Source organism: Excalfactoria chinensis, chromosome 8, assembly GCF_039878825.1.
Source record: "Excalfactoria chinensis isolate bCotChi1 chromosome 8, bCotChi1.hap2, whole genome shotgun sequence".
NCBI classification, from domain to species: Eukaryota; Metazoa; Chordata; class Aves; order Galliformes; family Phasianidae; genus Excalfactoria; species Excalfactoria chinensis.
The window spans coordinates 15,368,653-15,388,512 of record NC_092832.1 but is presented as its reverse complement, the minus strand read 5'-3'; the positions used below and the strand labels follow the sequence as shown (position 1 = coordinate 15,388,512).

General features: G+C 37.6%; 2 protein-coding genes across 2 annotated transcripts; one reads left to right on the top strand and one right to left on the bottom strand.

The window, feature by feature from the left end:
• Positions 1-223: 223 nt before the first annotated feature.
• Positions 224-12,236, top strand: SPATA1 (spermatogenesis associated 1). The gene is made up of 13 exons (XM_072343404.1): positions 224-432; positions 1,298-1,404; positions 2,617-2,734; positions 5,386-5,439; positions 5,535-5,853; positions 5,948-6,196; positions 7,217-7,358; positions 7,511-7,571; positions 8,485-8,599; positions 9,311-9,436; positions 10,019-10,188; positions 11,285-11,383; positions 12,132-12,236. The coding sequence occupies exons 1-13, from the start codon at positions 397-399 to the stop codon at positions 12,234-12,236; spliced, it is 1,701 nt and encodes a 566-aa protein (XP_072199505.1). The 5' UTR covers positions 224-396.
• CTBS (chitobiase) lies at positions 10,185-19,755 on the bottom strand. Its single transcript, XM_072343027.1, has 7 exons — positions 19,574-19,755; positions 19,237-19,375; positions 18,023-18,231; positions 17,226-17,397; positions 16,235-16,332; positions 15,255-15,416; positions 10,185-14,276 (listed from the first exon to the last, which is right to left on the bottom strand). The coding sequence occupies exons 1-7, from the start codon at positions 19,700-19,702 to the stop codon at positions 14,091-14,093; spliced, it is 1,095 nt and encodes a 364-aa protein (XP_072199128.1). The 5' UTR covers positions 19,703-19,755; the 3' UTR covers positions 10,185-14,090.
• Between the last annotated feature and the right edge of the window lie 105 nt (positions 19,756-19,860).

Genomic DNA, 19,860 nt, shown 5'->3' with positions numbered 1-19,860 from the left:
CAGGTGGCTGGGCTTTGGCTCGCAGCGTTGGCCCGTTGTCAGAGATCAGTCCGGGCCCTGCGGGAGTCTCGTTTGTGTCTTTGGGCACACAGAACAATTGTGCAGAAAGTCACCTAGGGAGATGCCAGGAGGAAGTGCTGCAGGCAGCGTGAGGGTGGCGAGGCCCAGTGTGTGCCGTCACTCAGGTGACAGGCTGTGTTGGGGGCACGGGCAGTGGGTGTGCAGTGAGCAGGAGACATGCTGTGGCACAGATACGTGCTTCTCATAAGTGGAAAAGGAAAATAAAGCAACCTCTCTGGCAACAGATTGTCATGAAACCCAATTTTAAAGAATGTTTCAATCAGAAGGAAAATTAAGCCCATCTGGCACCCACTGTGGTCAGGCACAGCAAGCAACATGTCGTTTGGTCAAACGAGGCCTCATACATCCCAGGTGAGTGGCTTTGGTCTTTTCCATAGAGCTTCTTTAGATTTCATAAATAAGAATAAATGTATGTATATATTAAAATAAGCAAGACTATGCTGTCTCGAGGAGACCTGAGGAGGAAAAACATGCCTTTCCAAGTTTTTATTTGGTAACTCAACTATTGAATAAACATTTAATTTAGGTTTTTGGCATGGTGCCTGGAGTGGAAATTGGGAATGATTTTCTGAAGTGTGTCCTATTCCTTGCCAGTGCCATTTGCTGTTTGCTGGAAGTACCAGAACCCAGACCAGGAGGTCCCACCAGGACCACAGGTCTGAAGGCACCATGGGTGAGCATTGCTCAGAGCATTGCAAGCATTACCAAGACTCTGTGCTCCAGAGTCACCAGTGGAGGAGGTGGAGGAGTTTTTTTTTTGTTTGTTTGTTTTTTTTGTTTGTTTTTTTTTTTTTTTTTTTGCTGATGCTTCCTATTGAGTTTGGATCAAGCTTTTATGGCTTTCCACATTTTTTGAGATGAATAAAGGTATGACTTTAGCCGAAGTATTCTTGTATTCATGCCATATGCTTTATGTTAGGCTGTATCCGTCACTGTCACAGTGACATACAGCAGGAGCACAGGCTCTCTTTTCTCTCACTTCCACTTGTTCTGATGTGACTTATTACTTTCAGCTGGCAGTCACAGACTGTTCTGCTCATTGCTGTTCTAGTCTATTGGGTCATCACTGCAGATAGAGCCTTGTTTGGATCAGTACCAGCATTAAAGAAACCATTCCTGCCTGCAAAACTGCAAGTCCAGTTAAGCAAAACAGAGTTAGTAAGAGAGAATTATAATATAATTTACTGTTAAGACTGTCTGTTCTTGATTTGTTTAGCTGGTGGAGCTCCATGTTTTTTTTGTCCCAGAGGAAGTGTGGAACTTCAAGCTGCATACAGTTCCTGTGGCTCTTGCCAGCAAATTCATCTCAGCTGGGTTTATAAGGTGAGCACACTCTTAGTCCCAAATGTGATAACACCTATAAAATATTTACTTGGTTGGTCCTCTGTGTTGTTTTCCAGGCATCTGGTCTAGCTGTTGCTCTGTAAGGGTTAGGGTTGAGCACCAAGCTTAATTAGACCTGTTAGAACAGACTTGTTCTCTACTCATCTCTGGAGAATACGTGGTGCCCATGATTTCATAGAATCATTAAGGTTCGAAAAGACTTGAAGACTTGAGGGGAGTGTATAAACAGGAGGGGGAACTACGGTGATAGTGATAGGACAAGGAGGAATAGTTTTAAACTAAGACAGGGCAGGTTTAGGTTAGCTATTAGGAGGAAGTTTCTCACTCAGAGAATGGTGATGCACTGGCACAGGTTTGCCCAAGGAGGTTGTGGATGCCCCATCCCTGGAGGCATTCAAGGCCAGGCTGGATGTGGCTTTGAGCAGTCTGGTCTAGTGGGTGGCAGCCCTGCACATAGCACAGGGGTTGAAACTAGATGATCTTTGAGGTCCTTTTCAACCCAGGCTGAAAATATGATTCTATGATATGATGATTTTGGCACTGAGTTCATTACTTTGATATTTGCATGATTTCCTGTAGTAGATTAAATTATCTAATTTATATTTGCATCAGCACTGTCATCTTGAAGCTATGATAGAAATGTTCACATTACAGTGATTGGTTTTGATTTTAAATACATTTGCATGCATATATACACACACCCCACTATAAATTAGTGGTGGAGAAGAGAAAACCAAAGGAATGTGCTTGGTACTTAAGGTGATGAATTATCCTCTTGTCCTTACTGCTTAAATGTGGACGTCTGACAGTCCACCCAAATGGAAATGTATGACTGTAGTTTCCAATGCTTTTGTTATTCATTCCTAAAAGATTCCTAAAGGAATCTTCTTCAAATTTCAGGCACTCTCATATACTCGCTTTATATGGGATTCCTTAAGTGTGAATCTTGATAGCTGATGTAATGGCAGCCTTTGTAATCCAGTCTACTATAACGTGATACAATGTCCTGATTTCTACTGCACCAAACATCTCTAACCTATACGTAATTAGGTACTGTTTCAAAAAACAGTTCCCTTTTTTGTTTGTTCTTTCCATGCAAGCCAACATTTAAGTACCATTATCTTCCCCCTCTCACTAACTAGCCATCGTTGTTTGATCTTACAGATGTATTAATGAATAACAACATTCTAGGGTGTCTCCTCACATTACGCTAAGAATGCTACGGGAGAAGCTTGGAGAGTACCTGGGTGGAGTTGCAGTTGCAGACAAATTCCAGTTTTTAAAATGCATTGGGAAAAAGCTTGCAGTGGTAAGTTCATTTATATATATATCTATATATTCTTTTCTTTAGTGTACTTCTGCTTTGTAATGTAAACTATGGATTTAGTCCTTGCTGATTAGAAGATATCATAGAATCGTATGTAGGTCGCTTCAAAAGTAATGCTTCCTATTTATTTCCATGGAAACTACAACAGATACAAAGAGAGTAATAACACTGTTTGATAGAACAAATTCTCAGCTACACAACGCTATTTTTCAGTGTAGTCACCACCATTAGCCAGCTTGTGTAGATGAGCTGATTGAGACACTTTTCATTTCATGATGTGACAGCTGTGTACGAACTGTCCAGAATGTGGCTTGTCTTTCACGCTGCTGAACTGCACCACCCACCACTCCTCTGTGCTTACATTCACTGTTTGGTCTCCATAAACATTCAGCAAGCATCAATGAATGTTAGTGGGTGCCATTGTTCTCCCATGGAGGTATTCATTGACACACCTTTGATTCATCTGCACTTCGTGTCAGATGCCATTCTGACAGACTGCCCCTCTGCTGCTATCTGTCATATGGCAACAAAATTTAATGGGATATTGGTGAGAAGGTTCAACCTCTACAGCCATCCCACCAACATCCACCTCTGACATTGTGGGCCTATATAGTAAAACAGGAGGCATTACTTTTGCAGTAGCCCTTGTAGAATGGCTTGGGTTGGAAGGGACTTTAGTGATCATCCAGTTCCAACCCTGCTGCCTTGGGTAGGGATGCCACCCACTAGATAACTTTAGGAGCTGTCAGCATTCATTTTTAGATGTGTTTTAGAATGAGCTTTTGTCACAGTATCTACTTCCCCAGATACAAACACACAGCTGGACAGGCATGTTATCCTTTAAATCATCAGATGTAATTTGTTGCAATCTAGTGGGAGATGCTAAGACAATGGATTAAATGTAACTCTTCTAGCTGAATAAAAAATATTCCCCCAAGATCATTATTGCCAGCACATAGTTAGGAGTATGGCATTTGAAGAATTTCCAATGGGAGTTGAGTAAGTCAGAATTCCTTAAAAGGGAAGAACCTGCAACCCACCCAATAGCCTTTAAAGATCAGTCTCTGAGTGAAAGCTTCTCCAAAGGTACATTTCGTGTCCTTGAACCAGTCCACTAATGCAGCCTGAGGGGGGTTATGCAGTCAAAAAACTGTGTCTCTGAATCATAATTGTTCCTCACTCTGATTCCCTATATATTTAGCTATCTTACAAACTATAGCTAAAGTAAATAAACTTGAAAATCAGATCAATTGAAAATGCATTTGAGTAACACACAAAAAACCTGTAGATAGATATATGTAGATAGATATACGTATAGATACATATATAGATATTAAAGACTTTTTTTCAGCTGCTTGGAAATGGATTTTGAAATTAAATACAAGGCAGAAAGTTGGTGATGTTCCTAATTTCATTTGTAGTCAGTATCACTAAAATTACCCACACAGAAATCTAGAATAAATACCAAGTATTTAGAATAGGAACTTCAGGACTGTGATACAACCTGAATCTGAAAATATGCATAAATCTTCAAAAATTTCAAGTGCTTTTAACTGGATGTTAGCAACTGAGATGGTATATTTTCTTCCTCACTTTTAGATCTGAGGTAAATGGAGAAATTTTCCAGCTCCCTGGAGAATAACAAGGGATTTAATAACATATTTTACTTCTAATAGACAATTAAATACATTAGTAGATACAAGCAAAGATTTTTAGCAATGAAGTAAAGATATAATTTAGCATTGCTTTATATTTGCTTTGTAACAAAGGGTAAAACAATGAACCCAATAACTAGTTTATTTATTGTTTAGGGTCATGGTAACCTAATTGAATTACCTCTCCATGATCAAATATTTATTGAGATTGTTTATTTTCTCAGTGTTCCATTTCACAACGTTTACAGTGTAAACAGTACTGAGAGTTGTAGTCTGCTTGCAAGTGCAGGTCTTTAAATGAAAGAATGAACATCAGCCAAAACCATTTTAAGTTGTTCTTCCTTTTCCTTTATATGGTCTGTGTCTCATTGTGTGGCCATTACTGAGAGCAGAACTTGGCCCCATGTCTAGTTCAATTTTGTTATTTAATTGCTAAATTGCAAGGTCAGAATTTTAATTTTTTTTTTTTCTAATGGTTTTTTTCTGATGCTCTTTCCAGTTCACATTGATTACCTTGGATTTTTAGTGTTTTTTTTAAGAACAACTGTTGAAGTCTGAAAACATACATCGCACAAAGAATAACAAGACAATAAAAACTCCAAGACATAGGAGAGCCATCAATTTTTTTTCTATAGACACTAAATATTCTGCATTGTTGAATGAGGTGAATAGAGGAAATTATGTTAGACTTGGCATTTCTATTCAGATTTGGCTTGAAGCAACTTCTAGTAAAGGTGAACTTTCTACTGCTGCTATTGTCAGGTTGAGTACTTTGAACCATAGCAGAAACATATGCATATACTTTTGTGTGTCTGATTTAAATTTTGAAAGATAGACGGAATAGTTTCAGTGCGGTGTCAGAAAGCAGAGCAGTGTTCTATGTTTCTTTTCTCCATCAGGCAGTTGCAGAAGAAAAATGCACAACACTATTGGTAAGAGAAGTATTTTATCAGTTATCTTCTGTTTTTTGTCTTCCAGGTGAAAGCAAAGCAAGAAGCAGAGCTAGAGCTGAAGTCGTTTGCTCCCCCTTATGTATGTATTTTATGGCATTTAAGATGTCATTTTCAAAAGCTTTGTACATCAGTCATCTCTTCTTTTATGTCTGGTTAATATACTGCATATTTTAGGCACTGTATCCTGAATTATATTTATTACCTCGAGTGGAATATTTTGAAGATGTTGATCCATTATCATCATCAACACAACAAAGACATCGCTTTCATGCAGAAACTGATAGGTATGGTCATGGAGCAAGACTACCTCATCTTCCCCAGCAGAAAACCGAAAGCAAAAAATTTTTAGAAGGCATACAGAGCAGTCATCAGCTAGAAAATCAGAAAGCGTGCAGTCCTGCAGAATGGTCTGAGAAGGAATCTCTTCCAGTATTGCATGTGAGTCATGAGCAAGACCACAACAGGATTACAGGAACACAGTTCAGAGTGAAAGGTATGTTTAACCATTGCAGTGAGGAAGAATAACTATTATAGTTAACACTTACCATGAAATAATATTTTTCTTTTTTATGTCAATTATTTTGTAGATCAAATTGAATCCAGGGGATCTCTCTTCACATCAAGTCTTTTAAATTCTGAAGATCAAGGGACTGGAAGAAGCTGTATAATACAAAAGAACTCCCAGCAAAGCCATCTCAGCCAGGATCCAAAAGAGCCTCATGGTCCTAAGTGGAATGACGAAGCCAAAGAAACTGCTCTTACTCTTAATGGAAACCACAGTGATGACCAAGATCAAAATAACCAAATGCATCAAAATCCAATGACATATCCAAAAGGTACAGTTCACTGTCATCTTATTGCTAAACCGAGCTTTCTAGAAAATGGGCAGAATAAAGCTAAATTTTAAAAAAACTGCTGGGACAGCATAAGTTGAAATATTGCTGTCAGAACAGTACTCTAATTTTTAAAATAATATTATCTTTCAAAGAAGCTTACTTTTATGTTGGATGAGTGATTTGTTATTACTATGTACTGTTACAGAGAAACACTTCAATGTAGTCAGTGCATTTGCCTGATCTTATTTAATATGGAAACAAATTGGTAAGCAGCTACTGTAAAGATTGGAAGGTAATGATCCTGTAATTCAAAAGCAACTTTAAATGGAAAAAAAAAAATTGTTATCAAGAAGCCACAGAAAGCAATTTATTCGCTTCACCTTTTGTTGTTATCTTATCCATGACTACATTACTTCTGAGGGGAAATTGCTTTACACCCTCCCTCCTATTTAATGTGCACTTACTGTTATTTAACACCAGTGAACAGTGGCATTCCTAAAACTGAGAGGCAGGAGAACTCTGAACAGACTGCAATGAGGATAGTACAAGAATATGGAGGGATTTAAAGCTCACATAAGCTGGGTAGCAGTTCTGTGCCCAAAGTTATTTGAATGATATCTTTTAACTATTTTCTATAAAATGGGGTGTCTTAAGATACTGAAGGCAGTTAAGTCTCTGAACAGTTATCTAATGTTCTTAATGGTCCTAAAGTTCTAGCAATTACAAATGAAGAAGTGACCAAAGCACTCAAATTGGATTTGAGTGACCACTATTGAATTAGCATCAAAATGATAAAAATAAATCGTTTTTTTAAGAAATAATTTTGAAAGACAAATCTTAATATTCAGGTATAATTTTACAGTCAGTATAAAAAGGTGAGCCTTCTTTTGTTTTTCCTGTGTTAATCACAAAAACATTCTTCACCCCTGAGATAACCTTATATATTGAACTGAGTTATAGTCAAAAGTGTTTGAATTTTATGATTGTATTCTGTATATTTTGGTTATCATCCTGCCACAGAACTAAACACCAGACTAATTACAGACATGGAAAATAATGACCACCAGAAAGATGCCAAACTGAGAGGAGACAGAAAACAGCATTCTGGAATTCATAAAACACTGGAGGACCAAACCACAGAATACACACACAGAAACCAAAGGTTAGTAAATAATGATTCTGACAAAACTGTGAATGCCATTAATTCATAACTAGAAGCTTATTTTACAAACTTCAAATAAGTGAAGGAAAATGGAAAATAAACCCCATATCATTCCATTTATTATCACGTGCTTCTTTGATTTTTATCTTTAGGTTGCTGCAGTACAGAACTAGCAAGTCGGTAACTGTTCTTGGTGAAAACCTGGATGATCAGGTTTGTTTTTCAAGCTAGAATATTCTTTGCAATGTGGAGCAGTAAGCATAATCCTCCCCTTAGAAAAAGGGCAATTTTATAAGACAAGTAACTCATTAGAAATATGAAATGTTTGTTGTAGATTTTAGAGTAATTGAGAAAAGTTAATTCATGCGGTGCTACTTTGGAGATTTGCTAACAAAAAATCAACTGTGTTTCTAAATAATGAAATCTTGGAAAGTGATACCTTTGGTTATAATCTGTTTATATAGTAACCATCTCAATCTTATTAATATTAGCCAACTTTATTATTATTATTACAATTTCTTGATAGTGACATTGTATTGACTTTATCAGTGACAGTTTCCATAATTTAATTATTTCCAATGGGATAAATATGAGTTTCGTCTCAAGCAAAACATTTCATTAAAAAAATATAAAATTATTTAAAGCATATGCATGTTTTGTCATACCATTAGAATAAGGACATGTTTAGAAAGACACAGTCTGCAATCATACAGCATAATAGCTTTACTATTACTATTACTTGTCACCTATGTGTAAGTGCTGGCTTAGAAACAGGCAGCCCAGCTTTTGCTATCCAATGCGCATAGTTTAAAAGCCAGTAATTCCTGGTTTTATATGGGTTTGTCAGCATCTTGTGAAGTTATGGACATGGACAAGAGGATTTAGCAATAGTGTACGACTTGGACCTTGTGTTTTCCTCTGCAGTTTCAGTGTTGACTGTTCTGATTCTGTTGGCAGATGTCCATCTGTTTGGAATTTAGTAATCATTCCTACAAGTAACACAGAATAATAAAGATTGTATTCAGGATCCATTAATCCTTCACAATCACTCAGACTGCTCTCAGAATGTTTGTTTAATGTAACTGTTCTGGACTATAAATCATGTACTTGTCTTTTGACCCACTAGGCAAATGAGAACAATCAAAATGATCCTACTTGTCCAAAAGAATATACTTTTCCTAGTCTACCTCTTCTGGCAATTCCTGTAAGCCCAGCTCAAGTTCCAGCAGTTCAGGCAGAAAGTATGTGAGTTAACATGTAATCAAGATTGGTTAATGAAGACAGAAATACTTTCATTTTGAAAGAATTTGTGCATATATTTATTCACCAAATTGTTACAAACTTTAATTCGTGTTTGGAAAATAGGGGAGATAAAGAGGAAGACTGGGTGAAATACTGTTGTTTTACATTATAATGTAGCAAAGACAAAGATGGTCACTCGCTGTTGATCCTCAGATAGATTATAGGAGAAAAATATCAAAAATGTTCATGTTTGACCTGTTGTTGCACACTAGTGTGAGATATTATCTTACCTATTTGCCATCTGTCTGTCGTTTAAGGCAAGATGTAGCTACAGTTTGTATCAGAAAATATTTTGTGCAGGAAGTAATCCTCAAGAGGCTTTTTTATCCTTATCTGACAGGAGTTTTCAGTGTATATACATCTAAGTAGTTTCTGAAAGTATTTTTTCCAGTATGTTGCACAGGCATTTAACAGGGTTTGTAGTGGTTTCATGTATATAAATGCCTGAATGCATGCTGGATTTCTCATTTTCTTCTAATGTGCCAGCCATTTCCAAAATGGAGATGGTCTATTAAAATAAAAGAATTTCTACTGCCTATTCTAGCAGAGTTTTTGGCATGATATATAGTGGGTGGATTATACAAATCTTGATTGATCTTTCCTCCTTACACTGTCCAGATGATTGGTAAATATAATTATAATATCTTTAGAAAACATGATGGTAGAACAATTGGAACAGATGAAGATAGCCAGAAGGCACATGGAAAAAAACAGAGAAGAACTGGTCAAAAAAGTGAAAACACTGCTGGAACAAAATAAACTGAAAAGATATCATGGTACGCTTTTAATTTATTTTGGAATTTGGAATGATAGAGAAATGCTGAAACCAATATAGAAATGCTGGTTAACTTCTTTGTCAGTGAGTTTAACTACAGAAAGTGAAGCTGGCTAAGCAAGAGCTCTGAGAATGAGTAGGCTCATTAGAAGAAATGTCTTCTCCTGCTCTCCTGTGGCAGTCCTATGAATTCTGCATTAAGTCTTTAGAGCTGCTACAGTGATGGTGTGGACTTTGGACTGTGGTGGGCACCACTGTCTTAACAGGTCTGGAGGGCTTGCACAGCTGAAACATGCAGAATTGCCAGGCTGAGCAGAATTTAGGTTTTTGACCTGATATATTTTCAAAGACAGAAAGAGCTTCATGTTGCAAGTGACTGTGTGAAAATTCTAATGCATTTATAGCAAATGTAATTTTAACGAAGATTTTCACAAATTGCTTTCTTTTTAAAGTAAACTCATTGCTAATTTTTAAAATCTGCATTGGCCAATTGAATATTGTGAGATCAGTTTGTCATTACAGTCTTCAGTAGACCTTAGAATAAGATTAACAAAAACAAACGGTATTATGCATTCCTGTGTAGTTCGTGAAGAATGGAAGAAGAAATACTTCGAGACTAAGAAAGCTACAGCTTCACTGGAGGATGTTTTAAGCAAACTGCAACAGGATTTAGAGCTTTGCCACCAGAAATTACTCTTGCAATTAGAAGCCAGAGATAGCCGAAAACAACCAAACAATACAACAAACCTGAAGGTATGAGCTTAAGTGATTTAATCCTTTTACATAGCCTCTTTCTTATATAAAATATAAATGAAAGCAGCAAATTCATCATCAACCAGTGACTTCTAAACTAGCTGTAACAGTCCAATATTCCTCAGTAACCTGCGGTGTGGCCGCTATAAAGTTACTTCATCCCATTCTTCTTGGAAAGGGTGAAGTCTTGAGTCTAAGCTTTTAAATCCTTCTGCTTTGTGTTTGTACCGTACTGTCTCATTACAAAGTTTCCTTTTGTTCTGTGTGATTTTTGAATTGTTCAGTTCTACATTGGTCTTATAATCCAAAATTTCACATGAAGAGGTAATGAATTGTAATTATGATTGGAGACATCTCTGTAGTTTTTGGAATAGTTACACTTGGGACTGTTGAGCAGCTGTGAGTTTTGTGTTACGGTGCTGGTGTCAGACTAGGGGAAGTTCATTGAGAAATTACAAAAAAACAAGCAAAAAAAAAAAAAGAGTAAATGCCTTTCCCAATAATCACAGCTGCTAATTTCATAAATGCATAATAGAAGCGGGTATATTTGCAAATCTGAAGCTAGACGAGGAAAATATATTAACTGTAGGAAGTACATGGAGTGTTTTATGCTTGTCTGAAAAGTGGGAGATGATCTATGGTTGCACAGTGTATATAAATGCGTATTAACATAAATATCTAAAACATAAAAATACGAATAGTTTTTATACTACATTTTTATTACAAGTTATGTCTAAGTATGCTAGTGTCCTTTTTGGGGAGTCAGTCAGACTTCTTAGGCTCCTAGGATGTGCACAACTTAAACTGCAAAAGTTTAAAATAAACCACACTGTCTGCTGTTACTGAGGAGTTCTGAGCTGTGAAGTGAGAGGAAGAAGGGAGGAAGGCCAGTGGGTGCTGAGGAGAACTGTGCTCTGTTGGGGAGCTGACTGCTTATAGAGCAGCAGGACAAGCACGCAGGCATTGAAGGATGGAAGAGAGCAGGATTGGAAAGAGTCCAAAGGATTGTTTCTGTGTGGTGAAGTAGCAACTAGTGAAGGAATAGATGCCTTAATGCTGAACTACATTAAAGTTTTTGTTTTTGTTTTTCATATAGAATAACAGAATCATCCAGATTACAACAGTGCAGCATGAACTCGATCAACTGAGAAGGAAGCTGGATGATACAAAAATGAAACTCGTAATAGAAATTAAGGTACTCTGCATTTATCTTAGAACCCTTTAATTAAAGCAGTCAAAATGTTACTATCTATTAAAATCTTCTCAAACATTAGAAGATTTAAATATTTGCTAAACAGATCTTATTTTCAAGTTTTATGGTATTAGCTATCATAATTAATTCAGCACTTGAGCCAAATTACTTCAGAGCATCAGTTTAGTAGATGAATTTTTGGAAGTTTGGCACTGAAGTGCTTACTTACATTTTCAAGGTACTATATTGCAATCTGTTTTATAAGTAATTCAAGAAACTTACTAGGTGAGGTATAAGGAAAAAATAAGGCAGAATGATATGGAAGTTCTTGTCAACTACTATATTCCATATCAGTGCTGCCTATGGCTCCCTTAGAAAGGATGATGTTAGAGGCCTTCATATTAGATAGCAGTCCAACTTTGAATGCTTGGAATCTGCATCAAAGAGATTGTCTGTGGCACTGTTTACTGAGTAATATAGGGTGGATAATGCTTCCTTCATTGTATTACAAGGGGTAGAAAAAGCAGTTAATTCCATGGTTAAAGAAAGACATCATGGCCAAGTGCTAGGACAAAACTGTCTATCTAATTAGACATGTAAGATTTTAAAGATAAAAGATGTATCCTGTATTCAGCCATCCTGCATAAAAGTCAGTCAGTCTTAGTTATATAAGTTATATAAGCACGTTTGCACCATCAACTCCAAAAACTACTTTAAAGTACAATTCATTAAATGTCTGCTTCTTCTGCAGATGAGAAAGCAGGCAGTAGCAGATTTACGAGCACTGAGAGCAGAACTGACACAGAAGAAGATTCATTCAGCTTTAATTCTCCAGTCTGGGAAATCTGGAAATTAAGAGCATGACTCAACAGTAATGTAGATAGAAGCTCAGAACTTCTATATTGTTTGTTTGTATGTTATTAAAGTTCTCTTATAAAAAGACATCAGCTGTGCAAGTGATGTGGAATTTGTACACTAGCCTACTAACATACTGCAACTCACTTCTTTTTCAATCATCTCATTATTGGAAGGTTTATCAGCCATGTGAACCTACAGTTTAACCTAGTCATGTGTCTAAAACAAAACTTAATAATGTAAATCAGTGAATTGTGACAACTCATTTGCTTACCTACTAAGCAAATAAACCTATAATCTAAAGTGTCCTGGTCAGATTTTGGGCACACATTTTATTTTTTGATACATGTTTAACATACATCTTATGTAGAAGGAGAACAGAGAACAGAATCTTTGTTTATCTATATACTAAAGTGTATTTTTGTCATTATGTGTATACTTGTCTATAAAATATCAGTGTATTACTGCTACATTATTAAATAAATATGAGCAAAATCTTTTGGTTCTTTCGTATCCAGGTGGTTTTATTTCCTCTCTCAAAGGAAAGTTGCATAAACATTAGCCTTATTCTGTAATTAGTGGAAGATGGAAACTTTGTCTTCAATAAATTATAATTATGATCTTGGTGCTACTTAAGGTACTGTACAGTCTGCTTTCCTTTGAGTTATTTTTAAAGAAAGGATTTAAGAAAGATTTTAGTGCTAAAGTATTAATATTAAAATAGCAGAACCAGCTACACGTATCTAATTTAAGTTTAATTACTGGCGTTGCTCAAGCAGAGCGTGGTTGCACTTTGGTTAGGAGACACTTCTGAGAAGCGGAGAAGCAGTGTGGGCTGTAAGCTGTGAAACAAGTCACCTTAGAAGACAGTGTTTTATTTAACAAAAAAATCCTGTGGACAGCAGTCAGTCTCTCCATGACTGCTGTTACTCAAACAAGTTACACAATTTCCCCAGGCAAATTATTTTATGAAAAATATTAACTAACAAGATTGAAAATATAATCTCCTACTATCTCAGAGGAAACATCACATAAAAACAAAGAACAGACAACTGAGTGGATCTTGAAGTGTGTGGAAAAATATATTTACAGTTCACTAAATAAGCTGACTTCTAGTTTTGAGAAAGTAGAAAAGTTTGAAATGGTAGAAAACACCACCCCAGTCCTTTCAATATTAATGCTGTCTCTTCAAGATAGTCCACAATTTGTGGCTTTTGAAACTAAAGAGTTTACATGATACACAGATATGGTGAAACGTGTGTTTACTGAATATTTTTTTCTAAGAAGAAGAATGATAAAAACTCTAAGGGCAACTACTTCATGTTACATAATTCCTTTGATGTATAAAAGATTTTCTCTCTAAGCACAAGTTTCACCAAGCTGCAGCTAAGCAGTAATCTGCTTATCAGTAATCTGTGTTGAACCATACTCAGGAATGACTTTGCTGAAATACACGTTGGGCTGGGAAGTCAGAACGCTGAGTCTGCAACTATGTGAGCACAGACAGGTTATCTGCTGCATCAGTCAGCCTTAGCAGAGGACCATTATTATATGGGCCCTGTAAGTTCACTTGGTGTTGTTACCAGATACACTCTAGGTTCGAGTTTTAACTTCTTATTGTTGTGAAAAATGAAAAAGTCATTTAAAGTGCACAGGTAAAGCAACACTGAAACTTCAGAAAGAATGGAATTACAGGTTTACATACAAAATAGCAAGATGAATTTGAATAGTTCTGAAAGTTTTGATTGTAATCATGGTATACTTATAAAAAGTCCAGATCAGTCTTGCTATATGCTATAATCAGAAATGACCAATTTTCATAATGCTAAATCAAGTAATCCACTATTTCATATACTTAGGGTATCAGGGCTTGCCACATTGCCTCAGTTTGTTTTTCTGCTGCAGCTTCCCTGGAATAGTCAAGACTGTTTCCATTCCACATGCCAATGCCCCTTAGGCCTCGATTCTTCACATATGCTGCTTTTAGAGAGATGCTGCGAGGGTCATCATACCAGACTTGATGGAAGTGACCAAGAGAATCCTAAGGAACATGCAAATAGATAATATCAGTATATACTTACCTATGTAAATAGGATATGGTAAAGTTCATTGAGTTTTGTTATACTTTCTATTCATCAATACAGTGAAAAGTACAATTATAAGCTCAAAAATACAAGCTATGTATATTTATATTGCAACGCTTTCCTGATTTATGGTTGTTTCTGACACAGGACAATTTATAAAAAAAAAATAAGTAAAATACTTGGATATAATTTTATGTAGAGAATTTAAGATATAAAAAAGTTATGTATTTTAACTGAAGTTAAAAGACCAAACTAATCTCTTAACGTTTTTTGTTAGCTAGGATCTCAGACATGCTATCTAAACTAGCATGTAAATTTAGTTAGAAACTATGTTCCTTTTTTCCAGCAATAAATGCTGGAAGAGGTAGTTGTAAAAGTCTTAGGAAAGTTATGTGGCCTTTACCTGGTCACTGCTTACACCACCTTCTGATCATATATACCTTACACTGAAAATTCTGCCCAAAGAAACAAACAGTGGTGTTCATGTTAAGTACAATCACTGGTGGACCATTTTAGTATTTCTATGTAGAAATCAAATGCAGAAATGAGCATCCAAGCTACTAGTTTAGAAAAGCTTAAGAGCATCCTAGAATCTTTTTTGGTTTAAATCAGTCCTCAACACCAGAAATCTGTAACAATGAAGAATCAAACTAAAGGATTTCTTTGAACAAAATACCCTTTTCGACATGATAAATTTCATCTCAAGAATGCTGTGGAGCAGTGAAAACCTTCATTACTCCTGTAATCTCAGTCACCACATCCCCTTTTCAGACTAGAAATAGAGGAGCTGGAAATACAGTCATCCTTTACTGCACTGGGAAAAAAAAGAGAGACTAGAAAACACAGATGAAAACATCTAACCCTGAAAATTTTATAGTCAAAGAATCACAGTTCACAAACAAGTAGTTCATAATGTGTGGTGTTTTGACACATACCTTGTATTCATAAAACGGAGACTTTTGTACCTCATCCCATAATGCCCCTGAAATAGAACTGTTCACCTGCTTCATTATTGCTCCATACTGCACCTGATGCCCTGCAGCATCACTGCAAGGGGCACCACGGAATGGCACTTTGGGAAGGGAACAAACATGATCCTGAAAGAAAAGGGAAAAAAAAGCAGAAGTCTGGAGTTTCACATTACAGCTACTGAACTCCAAAATAGCAGGACAGACAAGAACAAAGTCACAAAAGGCATTGGCAGTACAAAACTCCTAGATCTTCAAGTTCTGTGCTAGCCATGCTGTTTCTAGACAGAAGTAAATTAATACAGTTACATTTTGTTTAAAACCCAGTATCACAGGATTGGTTGGTTCTCATTCAATTTACACAACTGTCTTATCTATTTCCCTTCCACTTCTAATTTACTCTTAGATATTTTTTCTTAAGTACAATGCAGATTGAGATGCTGTGATTTATCCATAACCTGCTGTACTGAAACAGCCACAGGTTTACTGTTGTTTGTTGCACCTAATGTTTTAGCAGTGAGCTTAATCACTGTGCTGAGAAGGCAGATAGAAGCACTGCAGAGCCTTTGGACATCATCTCTACTCAAACAGATAGCGTCTAGAGGTCTTTAGTCAGTCAAACACGTTGCTTGGGTATTACAGGGTTCAGGTTACTAATGAGGAAGATAACTGATAAGCAAACAGGGCAAGGAAAAGTCTCAAGTCCCAGATTTATGCTATTAGTCATCAGACCACAGTATTTCCTAATCCAAAAACAGGATTACTAATATCTCCCTGCTTTCTTCCATAGAAGAATGGGGGGGAAAAGAAGAAAAAAAAAAAAAAAAAAAAAAAAAAAAAAAAAAAAGAAAAGAAAAAAGGAAAAGAAAAAAAAACATAAAGGGAAAAAAAAAAAAAAAAAAAAAAAAAAAAGGATTATTCATTTTCAATCATACAGTGAATCTTACCTCAGTTAAGTTTAGGCACACATAATCATAGCCATACCAAGGGACACCCATCACAAGCTTCTTAGGATCAATGCCCATACCAATGTAATCTTCATACCCTAATTTTGAAGGAAGTAAAAATTAAAATGCATGAGTGCATTTTCCCAGTTGACTTATAGCCATAGTCAGCACAGGACTTGCATGATCCCTGGACAGAAACTAAGGTGTAAACTCCTACCAGCACAGTCTCAAATTGGCTCTGTTCAGACTCTCTTCCTGTTGCCAGTAGCAGCTTTCTCAGTAGTGCTGATAAGCATTAACATATTTACAGCAATTCAAACTATCCTCACTGGGTACTTCTTAGCAAAACAAAAACAAAAAACAAACTAACCAACCAACCCCAAACCAGGTAGCTCTGGATTGATCAGATGGATTATCCCTATTTGTCTCTCAGCTCACCTGTGCTGACAGTTTCTTATGGGTCTGTGTGGGGAGCCAAATCAGAGAACTGATTCCAATTTAAAATCATTGCTTTCTCTTTTATCCTTATATTTAAACAAATCTATCTGTTCCGAAATCCAGCTCACTGCGTATTTATGTCAACAGTTGCACCAGAAGAAAATAAATCCACACTGTTGCCAAAGGAATCGTTTCTTAAACTTTATCTTCAAAGGAACCCGCACTGATCACAAGGATGAGACAAATGCTGCAGGTTCTTTGCAAGCCCAGGCAGATACCATTGCTTTAACTGCCTTTTGTCATGCTAGAAGCATTCTTCCATAGCCACAAGTGCAAGATAATGATTTTACAAGTGAGAATGCAACTGCTAATGGTCTGCCCTCAGTGTTAGAGGGATCTGAGATGCTATTTGCCCAGCAGGTCAACACATGTATTTGAGGCTACAAAAAAAAACTCAGTACAATCAGAAGATATTTCTAAGAAAAGGAAATCTTTTCTAACTATTCATGTGAACAAACAGATGGTTAAATTTATGGACCGGTCTTGTCCTCACCAGCTAAAGTCTGAAAGTAAGGAGCATTGGCTACTGCTATGCAGTCACTCCAGATCTGGCTCTGCTCATCATAAGACATCACAAATAAGAAATCACAGGCAGCTGCAATCCCAGTGTAGTTGTAGCACCTCCTATCGATGCATGCAGGGGACCAGGCCACATCAAATGTTACCTCAAGGAAGAAGACATGTTAGTATCATGCATGACACGTTGACACTCTTGTTTTCTGCTTACAAATAGCTGTAAGTTCTAAAGACAGTATTTCCTAAATGATGCACAACGTTTAGCACACAGTGATACCAATAAAGTGAAGGAGAAGCTACTCAGCTGACAAAACAAACAGTAGATAATAAACAGTGACCGCCATTATTTGTGAATTCAAGACTAGAGATGCTGTTTTTCTCAATTTTTTCACTATTTACCACTTAATTTTCAAACACCAAAGAAATTAAAATATAGCATCAAAATCATAAATAAAGTTTACTGCTTTTTCACTAGAAGGCCATACTTTCAAGGATTCACTAGGCCATGCTAACTGGCTTCTCACACAGCATGACAATAACATTGTACCTACGAATCTCAGAGAAACCCTTCTTCCATTTAAATTCAGACAGGTCAAAGAGGTGATTCTTATGAGAGGATATTGTATCCAACATCCATAATTAACCACTGATGAGAATATCACATTAGCATTGCATGGGTTTTTTTTCCATATTCACATGCTAAGCAGCATTCTTAAAACTCCTTGTATTCCATTAAGTAAAGCTTAATGTTTGTATAAGGTACATTTTCATTACCTGTGATCCTGGAATTTCTTTGTGAAAAGCATCTGCAGTTTCTTTAACAAGCTCCGTTAATGCATAATACTCAGGAGAGGTTTCATTAACTTCTTGCTCTATATCTATATTAATTCCATCCATATACTGTTTTTTGGCAAGGTCCACCTGCTGGGATATCCACGCTGCTCTTTTAGCTGGGTCAACAATTTCCTGAAGAGGTACATCACCTAGGCAGGAGGGCTCCAAGAGTCAACACATATTGTGTCACAGTAAGGAGAAAAGATTTGTCTTTACTAAGCTACCTGACACAGACAGAAAATGAAAGTCCCCACATGTATACTGGCATCTACTTTATCTTTGTGCCATACCTGGATAATAGAAAGGGCTTAATTCATTTTAAGTATAACTTTGAGAACCCACACCAGGAGAGATTACCAAATGTCTTTAAAACAGCAGTATTTAACACTAAGATCCTTTTGGATTTATTTTTTTCTACAATTTTAATCGTCTCCTTCCTTCTGCCTACTACTCTCTGCCACTGTACACTTCCTTTCTTGAAGTCAATTGACTTCCTGTATTTCCAGAGAGCCAAAGAAACTGCCTTTTTCTGCTTTGATGCACATGCTCAACCTCTGCTGTTTTCCACACTGTGGTCTCTGATCCTGTTTTTGCCTTGACAGATCCACAACTTGATTACAGCACATGTGCAGACTCACATGACGGACTTTGCCTTCCTAATGATCTTTTGTATGTGGACTTCTGAGTATTCATGCTTTCACACTCACACTTGTAGAGTACAAGGATTGAGTGAAGCGAAAAACGCTAAAAATAGCTTGCAACCACTGTCTTTACCCTGTCTTATGGTTATTGTGCATGACGTGAGGAACACAGACCCCTATACTTGTCTTCTACAGGCTTTTCCTTCTCTCTCCCCTTCCCTGCTCTCCTACTGCTGTGATGCTCGGTTAGAGATCTTTCATTTAGATGTCACTGGGATGGTTTTGTTACTACTGTGGCACAAGATGTGGTTAATTTTAATACCACGCGTGCCAGCATATGCAAAATATCATGGTATGATAACCCTGTGTGCATTAACCTCTTAGTAATTAAACTCCTCACTGATTTTTAATACCTTGCAAAACAGCAAACATGAAATGACACAGTATTACAGCGCTACGTACATTATGCTCCTAATAACTGACAAATACCCACATTGTGATGCAGCAGCCCACCTTTCAATACTACCCTGGCGCCTTTGGAATGAGCAAAGCACACGAGATCTGGATCATATTTCCCAAAAGCTGCCACGGTTGTAATTTTTGACCAGTCATAGGATTTCCAGGCTTCCTTCCCCACATCGAACACAAAGACCTAGAGGTGGTGAGAAGCCATCTCGTCAGTTCTAAACCCTTCTCCGTTACAAAGCACGACTTTCTTCTGGACCAGAGCAGGGAGCCAAGGGCTGTGGTGCCCAAGGCTGCCCACGGCCACCCCCGGATAAACAGGGTCACGTCGCGCTACGACCGCTCCCCCCCGCAGGAACAGCTCAGCAGCCGCCGGGACGCGCACCTCGAAGTCGGCGGTGGCCGCGATGGGCTGGCAGAGCCGCGGGTCCTGGCAGGGGCACGCAGCGGTGCGACCCAGCAGCTGCAGGAGGCCCAGCAGCACCAGCAACGCCGCACACCCCAAATGCCCCATGTCAGATCCCGTTGCGACCTCCGCTTCCGCGGGCGGTGTCGGCGAGCGAGGCGGGCCCGGAGCTTGCAGCTCCTCCCCGCAGGGCTGTGCTGGGTCCGGGCTGGAGGGTTCTGGTTGGGGCGGTACGCGTGCAGGAGGAAATATTCTCCACTGAAGTG